Raw genomic sequence first — 23372 nt, 5'->3', positions numbered from 1 at the left:
ATGAAGCTTAATCTGGTGTAAAATCGGTGTAATCACACGAAAAGTTAGCAAATCCGCCGTTTATGCGCAAGTATTTGACAAGGCTGAAGACGACGTACGTGCTGTAGTTGAAGATCTCGACGCTGCCTTGGTACAAACTAGAAAATATCTTGGCTGCCTCATATGGGGTAGTGGTCGGTGAATGCATGGTTTCCACCGAGATAGTCCGACTTGTAGCCGCAAAACGGATAACACTGGCTGTCGAAACGGCTTTGTAGGCTTTATGTTTCAGAGCTAAACTTTGAAGTAGCACAACCATGGGCGTGGATGTTGAGACAATATCTCCCGGTGACGGTAAGTTGATTTATCCGCTTGTGTGTGCTTTGATACGGGGGTGGCGGTGTTGGGGTTCGGTAGTTCCCCGGAATGGCGTTCAAATCTTGTTAAATATAAAGTTAAATAACATGAAACACAAAAGTCAGTGGTGTAGGAGGTTAGGTAATATACCCATTAGATAGCTGGTGACTGGTAGTAGTATTCGGGATGTAATTAGAGGTCTGTAAAGCCCAGTTTCACTGTGTTATTCATCATTACTAGACGCCTGCACGGCATCTTTTCTAGAACTCTCTATATCTGGTGTTAAATTAAATAACCCTGACAAGCGTAATCTGCAAGTCTTGTGAAATTGAGAAGTTGCTCATCAGATCTGACAGGCAGGAATAAAGGTACAGTTAGGTGGACCTGCAAGGCTCCTCAAGCCAGAGGCATCTGATAGCCCTTTGCACTGGAAGCCTGCAGGCTTAAGTTCCAACATGCGGATGAGACTAACAGACACATATCTGACTTCAGTGTGTCTGAATGCACGAGGACATGCGTGTCATTCCTGGCGTTAACACCTCACCAGACTTAAACCCATTCAGTCATTGTTAATTTACAAGGATCGCCTGCCTCTGTTGTGTCTAAACACAATAAAAACCTGTTTTCTGTCTCCTAACAGGAAGAACATTTCCGAAGAAGGGCCAGACATGTGTTGTTCATTACATAGGTAACTGACTCTTTATTTGCTTTTGGAAAGCCAGACATCTTTCCTGTCTTGTTGAGAGAGGAAATTTGTCCCTGTGTGTGTGTGTGTGTGTGTGTGTGTGTGTGTGTGTAACAAAAGCCTCTGGCTCTGACAGTGTACACAGTCTACAAGACATGTATGCACCTGTGTGTGTGTGTGTGTGTGTGTGTGTGTGTGTGTCGCCTACAGTTTCACAGACAGAGCTGCCACCACAGCTTAGACACGGTTTTTCTTCTGTTTTGACGGTGATGTTTGGCATCTCTGTCTTGCAACACACACGCTCACGCACACACGTACTTTTCTTTTTCCTGTTGGTCTCTTGTCAGGTCGCTCAGTTTTGAGGCGGGGAAGTAAGACGCTGAGACGTTTGGGAAATAAATTTGGGTTATTTGGTGCCCAGGGGTTGGCAGTCCAGACAACTAGGTCAGACACAAAGTAAACAAAGCCTCCTTCACATGTCATCAGTCTGTCTGAGTGTCACGGGGTTGTGATATGGTTATTAGACTCACTGCACTGCATCGGCTCTACGGTAAACATGTTTGATTCAAGTGTGTGACGATTGCTGTGCTGTATGTGCATGCGTCTACTTGCATGTGTGAGTCTGTTGCCAAATTTGTGGTTGCGTCTGATGCCGGGGAATTCCTCTCCATTATTTAAAATGAGCTCACGTGGATGTTTTAATCTGCTCCCATTTTGAATACTTGACTGACTTTCTCATAGCGTTTATGCCAGTTTCATAAAAGAATTTCAGCTTTGTTTGACTACTGTGTTACCACCACATCTTTACTCTAGGGTTACATTTACTGCAGGGTATCAAGGACATTTATTTGTCTTTTTGCATCACAGGGTTGCACAGTCAAATGTACGTTGTAGGCTCTTGATGCGACACGCATGAACATCTAAATTTAGGAATAAGATGAAGTAAAATGATAAAACATAAACATCCAGGAAATAATTCTGTAGTGCATTTTTTGAGTTTGCATCTGAGGGAATGTAAACGGGGGCAATAAGATAGTTTTGATAATACGATTGGCATTTTGCCATTAGAATTTTAAATCTGAGAAACATTCTCCATCTTCTTTGACTGCCTTCGAGCGCCAAACATCACTGATATAAACAGTAACGCTTGGAGTCTGCCGCCTCTCGTCTTGATGGGGTCTTGGCGTTCTGTCAGCTCGGAGCACGTTCGGCCTGTCGAGTGCAGTGACCTGACCCTGGATGTTGTGATGGAGGCACGTCTCTGTAAAGACGTGGGCACAACAATCTTTTGCATTTCGTCCATTCCACTCTTGTGCGATTGGACGTTAGCCAGGAGCAGCCTTAGGTCCAAGCTGGAAACACTTATGTTTACACTCCTCCGTGTGCTTCTGCCTTTATTTCCTGTGCTCCTTTGTAGGGCCGAGTGATTTAGGACAATACAACAAAATTAGATACAGTCAACATATAAGGCCAGGCTGCCGTGTTATGCTGAAATGAGATGAGCTGATGCATGAATTCATATGAATAACGTTCATCTTTATGTAGCCACTGAACAGTAAAAACATTCAGTCACAGTTGCAGTTTTGATAAATTCAAGCCTTGTAAACATGTAATATAATTCTAACGACATAACAACAAAAGCACTGCAGAACAGGCCTGGTGTGAACATTAATAGAAGAAAATAAATGTCATCTGCAGTCAGTTACGGTGACAAACCACTCAGACAAAAGTGCACAAGGAGTTAGGCTCTCTAACATTTCATTTCAGTGATTTCAGTGGTTTTTAGCCATGCAGCCCTTATACACAGCCTTGTAATGCTTTTTTAAATGCTGGAACAGATGTATCTTTGGTAGCACGGCACGTTTTGCACACTACCTGACCCTGCCGAGCATCTTCTTTTACCCAAATTATGTCCAGACAACCGGTGAAACGGCTCCTCATTGATATTAAGGTCATCTCTTGCTCTTAGGCATTCGGTCCTGCCAAGGCCATTTCTGCAGGCTACAGCCAGCATTTATGCTTTATTTTTTTTTTTCAATTACACCAGCGACGTAATTTTTCTATCTCACCAATCGCATCCTTGAATGTAGCAGAACCGGCTACAGCGTCGTGTCTACAAGATCTGTTAACACCAGGATGTGTTTGAACGTGAGGATGGCGTCTGTGGTGTGTAGAATGAACTCTGTACTTCTAAAACACACAGAACGACCTTCAGCTTGTGCTTTTCCTCCCCATCTATTCCCTTTCGACTCAGCGGATTTACCCATAAGTTCCTGGTATCTTGGCAGCGTAGCCATGCTAAGTGTAGAGTTAAGCCAAAACAAGGTCCTTGCCCACGAAGCACAAAAAGAGCTTTAAATATGTTATTGTGTCAGCAGGGGAAATGACTTCACAGGGGGTAGCGAGAAAATAACGCACTGGCATTTAAGGTCTTATTTTCACACGGTGAGAATGTTTGTGTTTAACGCAAGCCACGGGATTAGTGGAAGAATGTGTTTCTGTCAGAGGAAATTACAGTGTCTGTATTGTAATTAGTAAGTTATGTAATCACCTGTAAACAAGTCACACGTCATGTAATGATGCTTTAACGAGGCATTTCTCATTTTAGTTTGAGGAGTAATCTAAGGAGGCTAAAGTGTTCGTTAGTCATCCAGGAATTTAAATATGTCACACATTTGTTTTATTTAAAACCTCAAATACAAGATTAGTTCAAGATCTGATAAAGAGATAGTAGTGGTAATGGGGGTTAGCTGTAGATTTGGTACATAAGCCTGTCCAAGACATCCAGCTGGCTGCCACGGACTTCACTCTCCACTGCAGCCTGCACTGGTGTTGGTTTCCCGGATAGCAGAGCAGAGATAAACTCAGACGATAAGGAGAGAGTGATTTCCCAGTGCATAATGGGATTTAAAACCACTCTATTTCCAGCATTTAACATTACGGAGCCTCTACCAGAAACTCTCTGACCTTCTCTCACCGCTTTGCCTTTTTGATCCTCTTTTTCACCTCTGGCATTTTAAACGCGCGCACATGCTAGACCACACTGGCGCACAGATATGTGAGTGACCCCCTCTGACTCTGGTGAGAGTTGTGGCTGCCCAAATTAGCAGACTGCTCATTGCCACGAGGCAGCCGAGGGACTCTGCCTTCATGAAAGTAGCAGGACAAAATAATTAGAAAAGCTGCTCACTCTTTCACACACATTCTTGGGTCTGTCATGCCTGACTGCAAGTCTGCTCGGAGCGCAGCAGCTCTAGCGTCACAGAGCCGTGTTGCACAGAAAAGCAGGCTGCCGTGGGTCAAGTTGTGTGTGTTGATGTGTTATCATCTATTTTACTCTCACTGCTCTCGCTGTGCTGTCACACGTCCTCGACTGTCTCCACTGACAAGACGTATGAGTTTTTTTGGAGCAACGGGCTTTGCAGATATGATGTCATGCCTAAATGTGGACGTCATTCCTTACCATGTTTGAGCTGCACATTTCACCATGAAACGTGCTGAAGTGGAGGCCCTTGGTGTGTGACACAGAAATAGAGACTGAAACAGGGGGTTGTATGTCAGCACATGCCAAAGTCGCTTTCGAAGGGAGTAGTGATTGAATCCCGTGGGAAGTAAATTAGGACAAAAAAGATCCTAAGTCAGCTGGTGGGGGAACACCACACCATTCAGTATTGAATTAGCCTGTGTTTGAGAGCTTGTATTCTGATAGAGAGTTGGTAAAATATCTTCTTGCAGTGCGCAGACACTGTAAATACTCCCAATCGCACCTACTCTCAAATTGTCGCACTTGACATATATATTAACGAAGCAAGGTTTAATTCTTTCCATTAAGACAAGCATGATTGCAGCTGTGAAACGTGTCAACATGTTAAGTTTATCGTAGACAGATAGCTTTACCCGCATCTCATTTCATCCACTCTTGGGCCGAGGGGGTTGTTGTGCTGGCAGCCGTCCTAGACGAGAGCGAGACAGGATACAGTAAACGGAGTAAAAATAACCCCACCTCTGTGCACCACAGCTTTTTGCAGACCTAGCCAGAGCACTACCAAGTGACAGCCTTTCATGAGAGAGTCTGGGAGCTGGCCTTCAGGAAGGGACGGGTCCTGCTTTTATTTTTGCAGAGGCCCCACCCATGCTTAGCCCAAAGAGTGATAACGAAGCACTGATACAAGTGGGCTGCAGCAGGGGTTTTGGATGTTTTTTCTTTCCTGCAAGATACAGTGTGACAGCCATGAGTGAAACACTATGCACCTGTTTAGCCGAGCTCTAATTACGTATGATGTAGCAAGAAAGAAGCATAGACTTTCTGTACGTTTCACATGTATAGCATGCTGTAACTCAGTGAAATACAGGAATCCACATCTCTCCTCGGAGCAGTGCTGCTTTGTATTGTTTTCCACAGGAAACAAGGACCAGATGGTGTTTTCTCCGTTGTTTTTTCTTTTTAAAATGGTTTTTGTCCGTTACCACGGTCTCCACTGCTGCCTCCATCGATACAATTGGAGTTGTTGGCTGCTCCTTTTCACGTGACATGGAGGAGCCTTTAACAATGATGTAAAGTTTTGTAAAATACCTCCTTTCACCTCAGCAGCCCCTGAACAGACATCCCAACCAACCAGTAGGACCCATTAGTGCAAGGCCCAGGATGTGATCCCTCACTGGCTTCCCACTCGCCAACGTTGCCAGTCAGTGTTTCCTTTTCAAGTCGCAGCCCCCACTTCCAGAAACTGAACCCGCTTCTCTGCGGTTGATGCAAGAAGGTTTTGCCTCGCTGCTACTCGAATGCCCTGTAGCAGGTGGTATTCGTCTTGGTGTGCGCACTTGATGACTCCACGGCTGGACCGAGCCCAGCCCGCTGATATCTGGACTACTGTGATTCTTGGAAATGATGGACCTACTAAGTTTAGGGGGGATGAAAGGGGAGAAGCAGTACAGTACTAACATTTATAAGACTAGATGAGCCAGACACCAACACTAAACTTCAGTTTGCATGGATCTTTAAATGCCAAGTATGCACAGTTGTTGAATTATGATAGAGATTGATATCTCAGTTGACCATCACAGCATGCAAGTGGTGCTGTGGAAATGCTTTCATTAGTCTTTTAATATGCGCCCCTTAACAAGCACAGCAGTTCAGCGTCTCCCAAATTCTCCAAATATCGTCCGCCTACAGTTAGATATTGCTTGTTTCACAAATAACAAACTGTCCTGAAGTCTTCATTCCTGTTGATCCGCTCTCTTAGATGCTGAAAAGGTCATAAAGTTCACCAGTTATCAGAGTAACACAATATCGCCTCAGATATGGCAGCTTGGATTTCCCCAAGGGAAAGTGGAAAGGGGAAGTCAAGGAGGACATGTGAAAATGACTAATGAAGTGGAGTCTCTATGCCTCATGTACTGTTTAATGGCCCCAATGTTATCATCATGTCTGAACGGCTGGTCAGTGTTCTGAAGGAGAGCAGCGCTGCAGTGCTCCGCCTTTGCTACCCATTTCTCCCTGTGGTCTAGATACAGGCAAGCAATGTCCTAGTTAACTTCAAAAATAATCCACTAACCAGGCCAATGCTTCCTGATTCACATTCCCTTTGTTCATCTGGGTAATTGAAACAGACCCAAGATCCTGATAAGAAACCCACTAGAATAATTCCTCAGACTGGAGCCAGTATTTCTTTATTCCTTTAATCTTAAAAAGCCTCATTCCAAAACATTAGCTCCAGAGGAAAGGGCGTGCATTGATCTGGCATCACGCTGATAAAAGCTTTTAATGAGCGAAGGCGAGGCTGAGCACAACTACTCATAGGAGCAGTTAACTACACAGATGTTAAAAACAGCTTTAAAAAGTAGTGTGTGTGTGTGTGTGTGTGTGTGTGTGTGTGTGTGTGTGTCACCCACCAAAATGGGGGCTAGCTTCTTAACCAGATGCTTTTGTGCTCTCTGGATTTCGTTAATGTAATTTCTCTTCTCTTCGGCAGGTATGCTGCAGAATGGGAAGAAGTTTGACTCCTCACGAGACAGGAACAAGCCCTTTAGGTTCAAGCTTGGACGGATGGAGGTCATTAAGGGCTGGGAGGAAGGAATAGCACAGGTAAAAGGGGAGAGTTGAGTCAGTTAGTGCTTCTGAATGGCTCATTACTTTACTACACTACATTCAACCCCTTTGACCTGATGCTACAATTATTTCTTGAAAAGCTTTACATTCCATAGCCAACAATGAAATTTCTTATCTCAAGCGAATTTAAAGTCTCAGTGTGTTGATTTTTATACAGAAATGAACATAAGTCTGTCTCAGAAGTACAAAAAAAGAGTTTCCTGTTTGTTTCCTGTTGTTATTCAAGAGCCTGGTCTCTACATTTGAGAGCATGACTCGGTGATGACACGTGCATATTTTGTGTTGCTCTCCCTCTAAACTCTGCCCTTGCACTAAAATGCCCCCTGCTCGAACTTTAGCATGAAACTTTTAGAATAAAGCATAAAACTTTCAGCGTAAAGTTTGAGCAGAAGCACTCAAAATTTGAACGTGAAATCAATGAGTCACGCTCTCAAATTTAAAAACCAACTCTTAAAATATAGGAACTAAACTCCATAAAAAAAGATGTATCTCAATTGTTGTGGTGTATTTTGTTTTTGGTCAGCCCTAATGGAAGGTATACAAAATATGTATTAATTGTTTAAAACATACAAAACCCCCAGCTGGGTTATTATTGGCCCTGCACACCCACACAGAGGATTTCAATTACAATTGGACTACTGCACAGCTTGAAATGATATTAAGCTGCTTTAGTTTCAGGCCATCATCTGCTGTCATTAATGTAATCAGTAACACCTTTCTGCTATGATAAGTTCAAATGTGTTCTGTGAAAAAAGGAAAAAACTGCATAAGAAAGAGCATCAGAGAGCAACTCAGTTATGTTCTCCTTGTCTCCTCCTCCTGTCCCTCAGATGAGTCTGGGCCAGAGGGCAAAAATCACCTGCACGCCAGATATGGCGTATGGAGTGACAGGCCACCCCGGGGTCATCCCCCCGAACGCCACGCTTATATTCGATGTGGAACTGCTCAAGTTGGAGTGATGCCCGCGGTTGAATGTGCGGGTTGAAGGTTAACGAGGCCTCATTCGCCGCAACCTGTTTCCACAGGGAGATAATAATAATCGGCTGCTGCCTCCCGCCAACCACCTGCTCTTCTTCTTCTCTGATTTCTACAGTCTTCTTTCATTCAATATTTAAACGTATCTACTGCTGCTTTGTTGCCATCTTGTCATAATAGATGCTGCAAGAAATTTTTCATGTCACGCAAGACTTTTTCACATTCACACACACCCCAGTTTGATTTCTGTTTGGTAGTCAGAGACGCTAATCTGTTTAATTTTTCTTAAAGCTGTAAATTTTGTTGAACCATGAGGAAGTCAGTCATCCGATGAAAAGCCGTATTACATTGCAATCAAAACATACACTGCCTTACAGTTTCTACAACGGAGGATGGGTACATTTTTGTTTGAAGTACATAACTTCTGCTCTGTATCTTGATTGGGCATTATATACCACTGTCTGCATTGCCACTTTGATAAAGGTCTGTCCTGCTGAATGCTCTGAATGATGTTGCTATGTTTAGTGTATTTTATATCCCTCATAAAACATTTACTGCAAGTGTACCCTATCCAACCTAACTCAATCTCATACTGTACAGATCTCTACAGGAGCCATTGCTACTATGACAGTTTATCGACCAACTCTTGAATAAAAATGGCATGTACTGTGTTGAGAACTCTGTGTCCTGTGTGTGATTTGTAAGGGAGTGATGAAGTGATGATAGAAATAATGTTATATGAGTTAGTGTGTCTGGCAGCAAGTTTGACAGAGGCTTCTGCAGCAACATCGCCTCCTAATGGCACATTTAATAAAAATGCACGCCAGCATCACAGACTATGGCAAAGAGTGAATTATACTAAGTAAGAATAATGGAAATATAAGTATATACAGTGACTATCTGTCCAGTAAAGTAAATGTAATGAGCAAACCTAATTAACATGGTGTTAAATCAAAGGACACATTATTGGAATAGTAATTACAATGTTTTAGCAATAGCCGACATTGCTGATCTCTTCGAAATTCAACAATCTTGAATGAGTCCTTGCAGCTGGGGTTTACTTCCGGTGTCCTGGGGTCAAAGGTCATCCATTGACCGAAGCACGCGATTGGCTGGCTGCTAATGTTATGAAACTTCATTGGATAGACGCACACACGCCTTTCGTCAAGCTGAAAGAGCACAACAGACGACAAGGTCAGAAATGTATCTCAGAATGTGTAAAAAAAAGTGTGCAGCTAAATACAGTTACGTGCCTAGAAAATGTCTCATGTTAGCGGACGTCTAGCTAGTTTCTTTAGCCGATGCTAACAGCTCAAGCTAGGTTATTCAGCATCTGCTGTTAGCTAAAGCGCACAGCTGCGCAGTGTAAACTTGATGGCAGCTTTAACTTTAATGTTTTGCCTCTTTACTGATCATTGGAAAAGTTTCCACAGTGGCCCGTAGTGATTCAAACACATCCTTTGCCTTTGTGGCTTCTACACAAGATGACATCTGGCTAGCTCAGCTAGTCGGCTAATCACAATGCTAAAGGTGCTAATGTTAACGCTGTCAAATGTTCCAACAATGTCATCTGATGTCAAGTGATAATATATCACATGGTAGCTGCTGGCTATGCACAGTTAAAAATGCCCACATGTTTAACATATATTTATATTTTCAGTATGACTGAGATCAACATTGTAGCTAAACATCATTAGTCTACTGAGCCAGGTGTTGTTATGTGCCAGAGTATGTTATGTTTCCGGTTGGTCTTCTGTTAATCATCATCCATCGAAACAAAGTAACTGTAATCTTCTTAATGGACCAGTGATGGTTAATTTTTAAGCATTGTTTGTGTCTGTAAGTGTCTAAAAAGGTGTTTAAAACAGTATTACAGTGAAGTGCTCACTACTTCACTCCCAAGTATACTATAACCGTTACAAGTGTATTCACCACTTCATATCTATTCCTCATTGTTTACCTCAGGTAATCCATGTGCGTTTGATTGGGACAACAGCAAGCATGCTGACTGCACATAGGGCTTGTGCAGCGATGGCTGCCCGACGCCTGGTTAGAGCTTCTGTCTCCTCAGCACACACACGCCGCTCCTCGATCCACACCTCCACTTCATGTCAGGACCAGACTGAGCTGCACCCTGAATGGTCCAGTCTGGCAAAGAAACAGCTGAAGGGAAAGAACCCAGAAGATCTGATCTGGCGCACGCCGGAGGGAATTAACATAAAACCTGTGTACACTAAAGCAGACTCAGCTGGCAGGTTAGATGAATTGCCAGGCGTGTTTCCCTACACAAGGGGGCCCTATCCCACCATGTACACTTACAGACCTTGGACTATCAGGCAGTATGCAGGCTTTAGCACGGTGGAGGAGAGCAACAAGTTCTATAAAGATAACATTAAAGGTAGGTTTTGCGGTTGTGTATATTTCATATTTTAGCTGAAACACTGCTGATTCAAACTTAAGTGCAAACCGACTCTTAAGGTGAATTTAGAATAATAAACATCTAGGCAGGAGCGATTATGCTCACCAACTTGTGCAACTTGTACAGCTTTATTTTACCAGAAGCTGTACTTTAAATTACACAGAATTGTTAGAAAACTAGATTAAAGAAGATGGAAAGACTAAAATTATTGTGGCATTGTAATGACCTATATGTGCCATGTATGGTTTTATACTTTTAGGTCACCAAAACTTGTGTGGGCGAACCACAAATACTTGCTATTCTAATCTATAGTCGTCTTAATGAAACACCCCTTATGCATCACCTTATAATCAGACTGTGATGTCATTTTGTTGAGAGAAGTGGGCATTAATTCAGACATTTGAAGCAAAGCAGCTTTGCTAATAGCGTAAGAAGTAATTAGCATGTGTTGGTCTTCTTTGTTAATCAGCAAGGTAAAATCTTTCGCTCTTCAATTTCAGCTGGACAGCAGGGTCTGTCCGTGGCTTTTGACCTCCCCACACACCGTGGTTATGACTCGGACAACCCCAGAGTCCACGGAGATGTCGGCATGGCTGGCGTTGCCATAGACACGGTCGAAGACGTGAAGATGCTCTTTGACGGGATCCCACTAGAGAAGATGTCCGTGTCGATGACAATGAACGGAGCAGTTATACCTGTGTTGGCGATGTTTATTGTGACTGGAGAGGAGCAGGGTGTGTCTAAATCCAAACTAACTGGCACGATTCAAAATGACATTTTGAAAGAGTTTATGGTACGCAACACCTATATTTTCCCCCCGGAGCCTTCCATGCACGCCATCGCAGACATCTTCGCTTACACCTCCAAAGTAAGTTTCACTTAAGTGCTTTATTAATCTGCTTGTATGGTGTTTACTTAATGTCATGTTCTTAATGTAACACTCATCATATTGGAGTTTCACTGATTTCAACTCTCTACATTACCAGCACATGCCCAAGTTCAACTCCATATCCATCAGTGGCTACCATCTTCAGGAAGCTGGAGCCGATGCCATCCTGGAGGTAGCCTACACTATCGCTAACGGCCTGGAGTATTGCCGCACTGGTCTGAAAGCAGGCTTAACCATCGATGAGTTTGCTCCAAGGTACAACGTGTAAAGATCCTATGAAGTGCTGTGAGGGTCACTTTTGTTTTATATAGTTGTTCACCACTATGGGCCGATAAACGCATCACATCAGCTTGAAATATCACTGCTAGAGAAATGTGCACAAATTGTTTTTGGTTTCTTCCCTCTTTCTTGTGGCCACTAATATTATATATTGGATAATATTATATTCTATTAAATATTTACCATCATCAGTCACACAATCATTTATACTTCCAAGGTACACAGTTTAGCATTCATTAGGTATTCCATGTGCTAGAACATCCTTAATTTGGACATTTTGTGTGTGTGGTTTGCCTCTCTATTCCCACATATCCACCAACGTGAATGTTTGTGCGCCAGTTTGTTTACCCTTTTCTCCACTTCAGCATTTTTCTTACCTTTTCTTGCTGTTAGACTACCGTTACTTTTTTTCTTATGTGTAGGATTTGAATAGATAGTTTTAATGCACTTTATTGAGTCTCTGTTGAATCCAAGCTGTCCTTGTACTAGATACAGGAAGTTTAAATCCACACGGTCAAAAGCCTGTGTGGTGCCAAGACTTCAAAATAGCACTAGGTGTTTTCCCTTCATATCAAGTTCCTGCCAATGTTGTCTTGGTTATAGCTCCATACAATAAAACCAGTGTGGTCTTCATCAATTAGATCAGTCATAAATTTCTCATATCTTTATGCTGTATTGCATTTACAGTCTGTCGTTTGATGAGTCGCCTTGCCAACGTCCTAGTAGCCTTTGTGATTATTACCTTGAGTTTGTGTATTGTATTCTTACTTTTATCTCCCTGTTGCTCCATAGAATTATATTTTTCCAGTCCACATGGCCTCAGCAGATGGCTATTTCAGTTAATAATACTGCGCCATTTCACCAGCCCATCCCTCTATCTTATTCTTGTTCCTTGCATTGTACTTCCATCATCTCCTCTTCATGGGTATTTCAACTATTTTCTTTCAATGCCTTTCGGTCTCTCAGATAATGACAGTTACACGTGGATGCAATCCTGAAGAACATCCTTAGGGCCACAGTCCGGCTGACCTTTACCATTGACTTAATGGCTTCAGAGGAAGCCCTTACAGACAGCCACCTTGAATCAATTTAGAGATGTCACTGGGTTTTCTGAAAGGGAGGATTTTCCACCCCAAGCTATTATCTTTCTCCAGCTTATTTGTCAGATTTTTCTCTGAATCATGACCAGTTCTTTCCCATAAGTTCCCAGAAAGACTGAACTTGATATTGACCTTTCTAACTTTTTAAAGCCACCGTGGCAGGCTTTCAGTGTACTGTCTTATTGTGTTTTCTGAGCGAAGAGAAGAGTTTCTCAGCACAGCTTTTTATGGGTCTACTTGGACCTGTGACCTTTACTACGATCAGTCAGGTCCAGGATGGGCCCCTTTCTATTACTGCAGGTCCCAGGTCTGTTTGTCATTTGAATATAAAGAGGTCAAACCTGGCTTGTGGCATGAGACTAGATGACATTTAACATATTGTGGCACGTCTTGCACTGTGGTTTCTTGTTACTGACATCTACACCGATACCTATTTGTCTGCAATGAGCTTAAAGCTGCCAATTATTGATCTAGCTCTAGTTCATTTACCCAAATGTAATGCTGATGAGTGTAAAGGGCAGATGTACCCCAAACAACGTTTCGGCCTTATACTTACCAGAGTAGCCAAGGTGGCTCAATCTCATATTGTGTTGAGCCTGTACAAATAGCTCTTCCAATAGAAAACAGCTGACAACTGATTATATTTTTATTGACTTTTTTTACTGTGTGCCGTCAGGTTGTCATTCTTCTGGGGTATTGGGATGAATTTCTACATGGAAATTGCCAAGCTGCGGGCAGCCAGGAGGTTATGGGCCACACTCATTAAAGAAAACTTCCAGCCCAAGAATGCCAAGTCTCTCCTCCTCCGCACACACTGCCAGACTTCAGGCTGGTCTCTCACTGAGCAAGTAAATAGTAGCTGTTGTTTAAAAGTCTTTAAATGTATAGGCAGAAATCATCTGAATTTATGCTCTTTAAAGGGTAAGACTCAGATTTCTGAGCATTTCAGAACTCAAATATTTAAAATGAACAAAAGGTAGTTGAACGTCTCCCTCTGAACCTCTTTTTTCAGGATCCGTACAACAATGTGATCCGTACAGTGATTGAGGCCATGGCAGCTGTGTTCGGGGGGACCCAGTCACTCCACACCAACTCATTCGATGAAGCTCTGGGTTTGCCTACAGTGAAGAGCGCTCGCATCGCCAGGAACACCCAGATCATTATCCAGGAAGAGTCGGGAATTCCCAAAGTCGCTGATCCCTGGGGGGGCTCGCACATGATGGAGGCTCTCACCGATGACGTCTATAACCAGGCTTTGAAGGTTTGTAATGGAGATGAATGGGCAACAGTGAGGGCTTCCCCCAAAGTAATCAGAGGAGTGTTTTGATGATTTGTTTTTGTCCACAGAAGTTATCCATCATCATAGAGCCACCCTTTTACAACGTGTGTTTTCCTTTCGATAGTTCATTAAAGACATTGAAGAGATGGGAGGCATGGCCAGAGCTGTGGCCGAGGGCATTCCAAAACTTCGTATTGAGGAATGTGCTGCTCGCAGACAGGCCCGCATTGACTCAGGTACTCTACAGATATATCATATGCTTATTGCCTTTAAAGCCTCTCATTCTGTCATCATTTTATTTTCTTCCTCTGCCTTAAGCACTTGATGCCCTCTACCTCTTAACTTACCTCAACAATGATGCAATGAAACGTCTAATGCAGGATTTAGACTTGATCAAGTGAACTCCTTCATCATTTTTCACAACTGTATTAGATTATTTATTTTTGAAGAGTACCTTCACAGCCTGAGATTCCTGATTTTGTTGACAGTGTTATTTGAGATTTTCACTATTCTTTCACTATTCTATTCCTTTTTTTTTTTACTCAGAAGCAGTGTAACCTGACACTGACTTTAAGTCAAACAGTGCAAGCAAACATTGGTTTGCATTTCCGTCTATTGCAATACTGATCCAGTCACTTGCAAAGTAATTTTCCGTTATGCCTGTTGAAAGTGCCCTCAACACAAACACATGTATGTTGACCCTGCTGGACCCCAGTGACTGGGACAAAACTTTGTAGGCTGTTTTGGCAAGACTACCACAAGTGGACAGGAGAACAACCTACACGAGGTTGTGTGACAGGCTAAGCCGACAGAGTGTGATTTGTTCGTTGTAATTTGTGTGTGTGCGTGGGGAGGTGTGTCAGGTTGTTATCAGGGAGCTCAAATGAGGCTCCTTTGTGCCTCTTTGGAATTTACTTTAATCTCTGTCCCATAATGCTAGAAATGACTGCAGTGGAGCAGAGCAGATTGTGTAGCTTACCTCCACAACCCCACTGATGCCTGCTCTCATTGGTATTCATTGGTTTTCTTAGTTGCCCTGGCTGCACATCTTTGCTACTGACATTTCTTTTTCCACTTCACATAGGCCTCGAATTCTTATTGACCATGCTAGGGCTTTGCTTTTCCCACACTGCGGTCACATTGGGAGATATATTGTGTATATAAGAATATTGACATCATTACTGCTCTTTAAAGGCAAAGTACAATAACTACAGAAGCAGTGTAATTGAGAAAAAATGTTTTAAGTATTCAGGTTGGACAGCACAGTGTAAAACTGATAGAAAGGTAGTTATTCTTTCATTTTATGTCCTTTTTGGCTTAATATTTTACCAACAGACTGATCTCTCAGCTTTCTTATCCATTTTAACTGGTTTGTTTCAGAACATCAGCTAAGTTCAATTATTATTATTGCCCATAGCTTATAGGAATCAAGTCAAGTCAAGTCTCTGTGTTTTCTTATATGTCTGTGTACCTGTCAGCTTACAGCATTGTGGAGAAACTCTCATCCAATCAACCTCACACTCGACAATGCACTCCCTTGGGCCCTCATCAATACACACGCTGAGTGTGAAGTCAATCGGAGCAACGGGTCTCTAGATATGTACACACATCTGAGGTAGAAAGGCCGCCATATTGGAGAGGTCAAGATATGCTAAATGATATCTTTAACATTTGCCAATCCAAACAACTTCACACTTGGCACTTCGCACACACATACACATACATTTACATACATACATACATGCAGACAGACAGAGGTTCCTTCCTTTACAGTAATGTGCAGATAAGACATTATACAGTTAAAGGAGGAGAAAAGGTCGACTGAGATAAGACCAGAAGGGATGTTGCTAATCTGTTATCTGATGTGTTCAGACTCGGTGTTGAGCTTTATGTCATACAGTGTTCGTTCATGCTTTCAGCTGTGTTCTACTCCTTAATAATGCTTCAGATCTAAACTGGTTTTCTGGCCTTTAATCTTCTTCAGTCTGATTTCTTATAGTGCACCTATTGAATTTTGTTCAGTTTTGCTCTGCTACCATCTGCCTTTCCAAGGATGTTGAAAAAAGACTTTTGTCAAATGTGTGTTTGAACGGTTGCTTCTGCCTTTCTGACAAGACATTTACCGCTGTGCTGTTGCCGCTGGATACCTGCATGCCTTTTCTCCTGTTCTTTTCCAGGATCAGAGGTCATTGTCGGGGTGAACAAGTATCGTCTGGAAAAAGAGGAGACTGTGGAGGTGCTGGCTATAGATAACACTGCTGTTCGTGAGAAACAGATTGAAAAACTGAAAAAGGTTAGTGTTCTTTGAGAATCGACTACCTCTGGCATCTAAAAGATAATGCTGCTATTTTTCCACCAAATAATGTGTTGGAATGACTCAAACCATGCTTTTTACTGCACACACCCACGTTATCCATCAATTTGCATCCGTTCTCTTTAATGCTGTGCCGACAGTAATGACAGAGATGGTGATGGGAGCAACAAAGGGTTACGATACAAAATTAACATTCTAATCATATCTGATAAATATCCCCAAACCAGTCACATGTGGAGATCATTAAAACATATTCATATGTTTATACTGTATATTATATTTTAAGAATCTCAAGGTTTTGCTCTAATCAATACTAAAAAGCTATTTGACTAAAAAGAAGAACATGAGTTTTAACTTTTTCATCATATTATTTTGAATACTTCAGTGAATCATCACGTACCAACATTGAGATAATACTGTAACAGTGACACAAGTTACAGTTTAACCATATTGGCCACTCTTTTGTCCACGTACCTCCCCACTGCAACGCTTATCTCCAAGAATAAAGAAGAAAATCACTGATGAAGAGGTAGATTAAACTTTTAAAACTCTGTTTTATTTAAATGCAAATAGAAAAACATATTTAAAAAAAAAAACATACTTTACATGTATTACTTAAAATTTCAAAATAATTGACAGAGGATTCACATGCAGTGTTTCTCATTTAGGAGAAGTCTGTTGTTTTCATAACAGCCGTTTCGTTTGGCAGATCAGCAAAACTCGTGTCTGACATTTGGTCATGCAGGCACATCCAACTGTTTCTGTTTTTCTTAATCTGCATGATGCATGCACATAATTATAATGTGATGGCACCCTGCAGGCAGCTGTCATGCATACTCTATGTAAATTGGCAGGAGGGCATTGCTGTACCTGCGGTCGTCGGCCAGGCGCATATCTCTGGCTCACTGCAACTGTTGGAAGGTCACTGGGCATTGAAATGTCGTTTTACTTGGAGAGTCACTGTCAGAACTGGTACAACAAGATGCCACACTGCTTATCCAGACTTGGATGCTTTCCACCCCAGGGTGTACGCTTGAAGTAAGAAAAGGAACACTGAACCTTTTACAACTGCAGATGACAAGATGTTGTCTGACTGACATGCAGAGGAGGAAGACAATGACGTGTTTGTGGTGAAGGACATTACTGCTTCATCCGTAGAGAGATCAAAGTAGATGGCAGACACATGGATTGACGCTACATTTCAGGTCCATGTGAAAAAAGGTTTCCTGTCAAGTGATGCATATATTTGTGTGACTGAATGCAGGACAGCACATAGGTTATACCTCGTCACATTGTAGACATGTTTTCCGCCTGCTGGTATTTGCTCAGTGCCTATTAAGCCCCGAAGCTCTGTACCATGTCAGTTTTTTAAAAAATCAACAAGGTGAATATATGTAGAATTGAAATAATTAGTCGAGTTGAATAGATTTACATTACAACGACAACTATTTTGATAATCAAATGATCATTGTAAACTGAATATCTTTGGGTTTTGGACTGATGGTCAGACAAAACAAGAAATGTGAAGACATCACCTTGGAAAGTGGGACTTTAGGATGGCTACTTTTCACCTAGATATGCTAAATGTTCGATTAAGACACAATGCCTCCTTCAAGGCTGAACGTTGGTCACAGCCATGCCGTGTTTATGTCATGTCCAGCTGATTACGTGAGGCACATCAGTTGAAATCTTTGTAGGTTCAGTGCTCGGGACTTCCGGGGGACTGAGCTGTAGACCGTTCCCAAACATATACACAACACTGCTGCAGGCACTTATGACTCAGAAATATTGGCCATGGTCTTTTACAATTTATACTCCAATTTCTTTGTAAAATTCAGCTTAAAAGGTTCAAATTTGATAGTATTTATTTAAAAAACTGTCAAAGTACCTTCCATACCTATCCATCCTACCACCTAACACATTCATGTGCACCGCAGTTGTATGAATGTTGTCAGCAAGGCTTCCTGTCTCCGATGTAGGTGAGGGAGAGCCGTGACTCTGAGGCGGCGCAGAAGTGTTTGGCAGCCATTGAGGAGTGCTCCCGAACCAGGCAGGGCAACCTCTTAGCCCTGGCTGTGGAGGCAGCACGAGCCAGGTCAGAACTTACTACAATCTCCACTAATCACCGCTCTCATGTCTGCACGACTCTGGCATCAAATACTAAACGTGTTAACGTCAAAATGTTTCCTGCTTTTCCTTCATTGTTAATCAGACTGAAATATCCCCTCAGCTCTGTTAAAAGGCTGCAAACAGTAGGATGTTAGATGATCTGTTCCACAGCCTGATCTTTTTAACTGTTAGATAACGTTCACCTCTGAATATGTGGTCTTGTTTCACACGCATACAGCAGACAGTGATTCTTGTGATATTTTTCTCCAGACTATATTTTCATACTCTAGTTTTGTGGGTGCTGCTGAAAACAAAGCTTTATTTAATAGTGACTAGTTAAGATGTTACCGGTGTGACGAGCAGGTCACATGTTAAATGAAGTCTTATTTAATACATCCATCAATGTCAGATGTACTCTCTGACATATAGTAAACTGGTAATGACACAGATAATCACACACTCTGCAGTAAAATGTGAAATTGTGTAATAAAAAAGAGAGGACGTTTGTATTAAGTTGATTCATAATGGATGGCTTAAAATGTATTGGAACAAAATGAATTACTGGATTGCCTTACATTATTTATCATGGTACAGTGAAAACATAGTGAGGAAGGTGCTGTCTGCTTTTGTTTAGATGTTCGGTCGGTGAAATAACTGACGCCATGAAGAAAGTGTTCGGTGAACACAAGGCCAGCACCAGGATGGTGAGCGGTGCTTACCGCAGTGAGTTCGGGGAGCATGAAGAGATCGCCTTGACCCACAATAGGTAGAAAATAAACCTAATCGCCATCTTTACATTCATTATGCATGGTTGAGTTATGTAAGAATTTCCTGCCATTTCTTATCAAATCTCAGAGTTGCTGATTTTAAGAAGCACGAGGGCAGGAACCCTCGGCTGCTGGTGGCAAAGATGGGGCAGGATGGTCACGACAGGGGTGCCAAAGTCATCGCCACAGGGTTTGCTGACCTGGGCTTTGATGTGGACATCGGACCACTGTTTCAGGTCAGTTCACTAAGGCAACACATTTCCTTAAAAGGACAATAAAGAACCTGTAAAGACACAGAGTTCATGTCAGGCAGCATCTCTTCCCAGAACCTACATGTTAAGCAAAAGCCATTCACATAATTCACGCTCCAGGCAGGCATCTGGGCCAATTGGATATTTTTTGGACTATTGGGGTTTCAGAATAACGGCTTAACTGCAACTATGCAGAAACACAGTATACATCATTGGTTTAAACAGAATGAACAGTAAATCTCAGAAGCTTCGAACTGTTCAGTGCTACACAACTGAGCTGAATATTGTATATCTAAATCTAAAATATCAGGTGCAGATTGTTGGAAACTGGAGGACAAATATACTGAAGCCTGAAGATGATTAAGTAGCTGGTTTGTTCTGAACCTGTTTCATGAGCCAGTGGCCTCCGTGGATATCATTGGTTCTGTTGGTATTGTTATTGTCGGTATAGTTGAACAATGTAAAGACGAGAAGATAAAATTTAGTGTTTTGACTTTGCAGTTTGCAGTTTTTTGGTTTTCATATAGGTATTTAAATTGTTTTGTTTTGTTTTGTTTTCTGACTGTTTGGGTGAACAGACTCCCGTTGAGGTTGCCCAGCAGGCGGTCGATGCAGACGTACACTGTGTCGGGGTCAGCACGCTTGCCGCAGGTCACAAGACTCTCGTCCCAGAACTCATCAAGGAACTGCGAAAGCTCAACAGGCCTGATATCCTGGTCATCTGTGGAGGTGTCATCCCACCACAGGTAACCTGACTGTCATGATTATCAAAGCTCCATCCTTGAGATTTTCTTTCTTCCCATTGTCTGTAGTGCTGCTGCTCTGTGACATTCAACAGGCATCCACCTTGCTTTGATTCTCTTTAAATGGCTTTCTAATTCCCCTCTGTTTTTGCTCTTCAAGGCCAGCTCCACACCAATAACACAAGCTTTGATTTATTTTCTTACTCAATTGGATTTGAGCATGCTTGAATGGAAAGTCTATGCACCAGTGACTGCGTACATACTGTCAATTGAGACTCGCTGTAATTCAGCATGCAGGTAGCTGCTCTGTGGGTCCACAGAGACAGAAATCCATTTCCTCTACAGCTCTCCCAGGCAGGATTAGCCTGCAGCGCAACTGCCAGCGTCCTTTAAGCCACCAAAACACATTCTGTAGCTTTATATGAAAAGCACATATATGAGTACATAAAATGCTGTCCTGCCTGTCAACAAATAATCAATATGTCATGTTGAGGATCCCCCTGGTCCATATAATTATCATCACCGCACTATTGGAGTTATTTAATTGCAGGTCTTATGTCCTGACAATCTTAGTGTGTGTCTGCAATACACATTTCACTGTCCCTGTCTACTTCTAGTTGAATCAGCTGTGGCACAATCAACATAATCACAGAGGGGATGTGCACATCTTCTTTCTCTATATAATAAAAGCCGAATTGCTCCTGAATAACTGCAGTTTATATTAACTGTGTTCCACCTGTGTGTGTGTGTGTGCAGGACTATGATTTCTTGTACCAGAGTGGTGTGTGCGCCATCTTCGGCCCGGGAACGAGGATCCCACAAGCTGCAGTGGAGGTTATTGACAACATTGAGAAGAGCCTAGAAAACATCCGGCAGGCCATGTGAACATAACCACAACTTTAAGAACTGTCTAGTGGGAGCTCACACTTGTTGTGTAAGATTGTTCACTGTATATCAAATTTGATTTTAGTTTAGTTTCTTCAGTTTGCAGTTTTCTGTACTGTATCATAACAAAAAAAACATTATAGTTCTTTACATAGTTTTGTTCATTGATTTATCACCCAAAATCTAAAGAAATCCTGTCACACAATACCACTTAAGTTAGAACAAGTTAGAATTGTGATTTGATTAATTACTTATTATGCCAATATGTGAATTGCAGTGGAGTTTAACAGGGAATCCGTCTGTATTTACGACAGAAATTAAACTATGTTAAGACAAATAATTAATCATACTCTACATTTAAATTAGAATATGCTAAACATACATTATACAGAAATGACCATTCACGATTAAGCATTACAGCACAGCATAGCACTATGAATCTTGCATTGTAATGCTTTTATTGTGAAATCTGTGTGTAAAAAAAAAAAAAATGACATAGCAGGGTGTGATTAGTGCCACTGTGATGGGAATGTATAGGCACATCAAAACAAACCTCTTATAGTTTAATACCCTTCTATTTTCATGGATTTCACCATCTTGAAAGTGGCCTTCTGTTGTCCTCGTCTCTTTGTCATGTGTGATTGAGCCGTCTGATGCTCAAAGATGAAACCACGGAACAGTAATCTGCTTTTGTTGGAAATGGTATTTTTTTATTTTTTTAAATCACATTTGGCACCCTTTGGTCTAAATAAAGTGAACTTTGGAGGTGGGACTTCCGTCTAACAGAACTTTTGCACCATTTCCAGAAATGTTCAGTCAATTTTGGGCATAAGTGGAACTCTATGGATCTTTTTAACTGAATGGAAATATCTCACCTAAATGGTGACAGTTTATGGAAAATAAGGGAGGGTGTTATTTTGACCCTGTTTATGTTTGACACAGGGATTTAATTTAGTTGGAGCACAAGTACTTATTAGAGAGCGTGACCCCTGTAGCAGTTATTTTGTAGAGATGCTGTATGGGCTCAGCCATTTCTGGTTCCAGCTAGAAAATGCAAGCTTGAAATCAAACACATTTGTATGCAAGCATCAGAAGGACATCATGTTACTTTGACAGATCACCTGTCCTCTGCTCATTTTCAACGTGACACCTCCAGTTTACTATTTAGGTTCTGCAGGTCCTCTGGTGCTGTTGGATGGAAATGTTGGTCGCTCAGTCCAACACTTTGGTCCAGACTGAGAGATTTCAACAGCTATCGGATGGATTGCTATGAAATTTGCTACAGACATTCGTGACTCCCTCAGGATGAACTTTAATGACTTTAGAGAAAGAGAACTTGATTTAGTCCTGCATAAATGTATTAGGATCAATACTATTGAACTGGGGATGTTTTTTATTCCATTCATTTTTCTTCAATGTTGAAGCCCAGTGCCCAGAGCCCAGTTTTTCGCAATGCTAGTAGCTGCTAATTTAACTTAAGCCACTAGCCTCAAACAGAGACAAGGAACGGGCTACATATGTCTGATAACTCCAAACTCAACACACAGCTCTCTCTGGAGCCACAAAAGGCTGTGTGCACTCCCCCATGACCTGAAAACAGACATCATAGTAAAATCCATAGACTGTATACAAGAAGTGGACGTAGCGTCCGGGTCTGAAAAGTGAAGCCAATGTGGAAATATGTTAAAACTGCATTCTTTCTAATGGCCAGCAGGGGGCGACTCCACTGGCTCCAAAAAGAAGAATGATTGTGAGAAAATGACCCCATTTCTCACTTGATTAATTACCTCAGTAAACGCTTTCCTAATGAGTTTATTGTCTTAGTCACTAGTTTCAAGTCTTCTTGCATGATGTTCATTTAGTAAATTATGGTCTCATTTGATAAAGCAGGCTATGCTTTAGGGCAGGTCTACGCTGTGACTGGACAATCAGAGGCGGTCTTTGTGGAACAAACTTCACTTCTGGCTCAAAAAAAACCAAGATGGCGACGCCCGTAAGGTGAAACTCGAGGCTTCAATATGGCAGTCCACAATCCAATAGGTGGCGCCACGTTGGGTACATCCACTTCTTATATGCAGTCTATGGTCAAATCAGTGGAGTTCCCCTTTAACTCTTCGAGCATCATCATCAGGTCACAATTTTAATGTCTTACACTTTGGTTGATGATTAAATACTTGTGAAATTACACTTCCTTTCAGCCTCAGCTGTTACACGTGTTTATTGCTAATTAGC

General features: G+C 41.9%; 2 protein-coding genes across 2 annotated transcripts; both read left to right on the top strand.

Annotated features, from left to right (window-relative positions):
• The first annotated feature begins 154 nt into the window (after positions 1-154).
• Positions 155-8783, top strand: fkbp1b (FKBP prolyl isomerase 1B). Its single transcript, XM_070849176.1, has 4 exons — positions 155-333; positions 977-1024; positions 6994-7106; positions 7961-8783. The coding sequence occupies exons 1-4, from the start codon at positions 297-299 to the stop codon at positions 8087-8089; spliced, it is 327 nt and encodes a 108-aa protein (XP_070705277.1). The 5' UTR covers positions 155-296; the 3' UTR covers positions 8090-8783.
• Positions 8784-9231: 448 nt separating this feature from the next.
• On the top strand, positions 9232-21912 carry mmut (methylmalonyl CoA mutase). The gene is made up of 13 exons (XM_070849800.1): positions 9232-9299; positions 10071-10503; positions 11025-11392; positions 11511-11668; positions 13469-13640; positions 13805-14053; positions 14196-14307; positions 16249-16364; positions 18365-18480; positions 19129-19260; positions 19350-19497; positions 20091-20258; positions 21012-21912. Exons 2-13 carry the CDS (start codon positions 10107-10109, stop codon positions 21138-21140), a joined length of 2265 nt encoding a protein of 754 aa, XP_070705901.1. The 5' UTR covers positions 9232-9299; positions 10071-10106; the 3' UTR covers positions 21141-21912.
• Positions 21913-23372: the final 1460 nt, after the last annotated feature.

The sequence above is a fragment of the Pempheris klunzingeri genome, chromosome 18 (genome assembly GCF_042242105.1).
Source record: "Pempheris klunzingeri isolate RE-2024b chromosome 18, fPemKlu1.hap1, whole genome shotgun sequence".
Lineage (NCBI taxonomy): Eukaryota > Metazoa > Chordata > Actinopteri > Acropomatiformes > Pempheridae > Pempheris > Pempheris klunzingeri.
The sequence above is the reverse complement of the archived record's forward strand: the minus strand, read 5'-3'. Positions and strand labels throughout refer to the sequence as shown.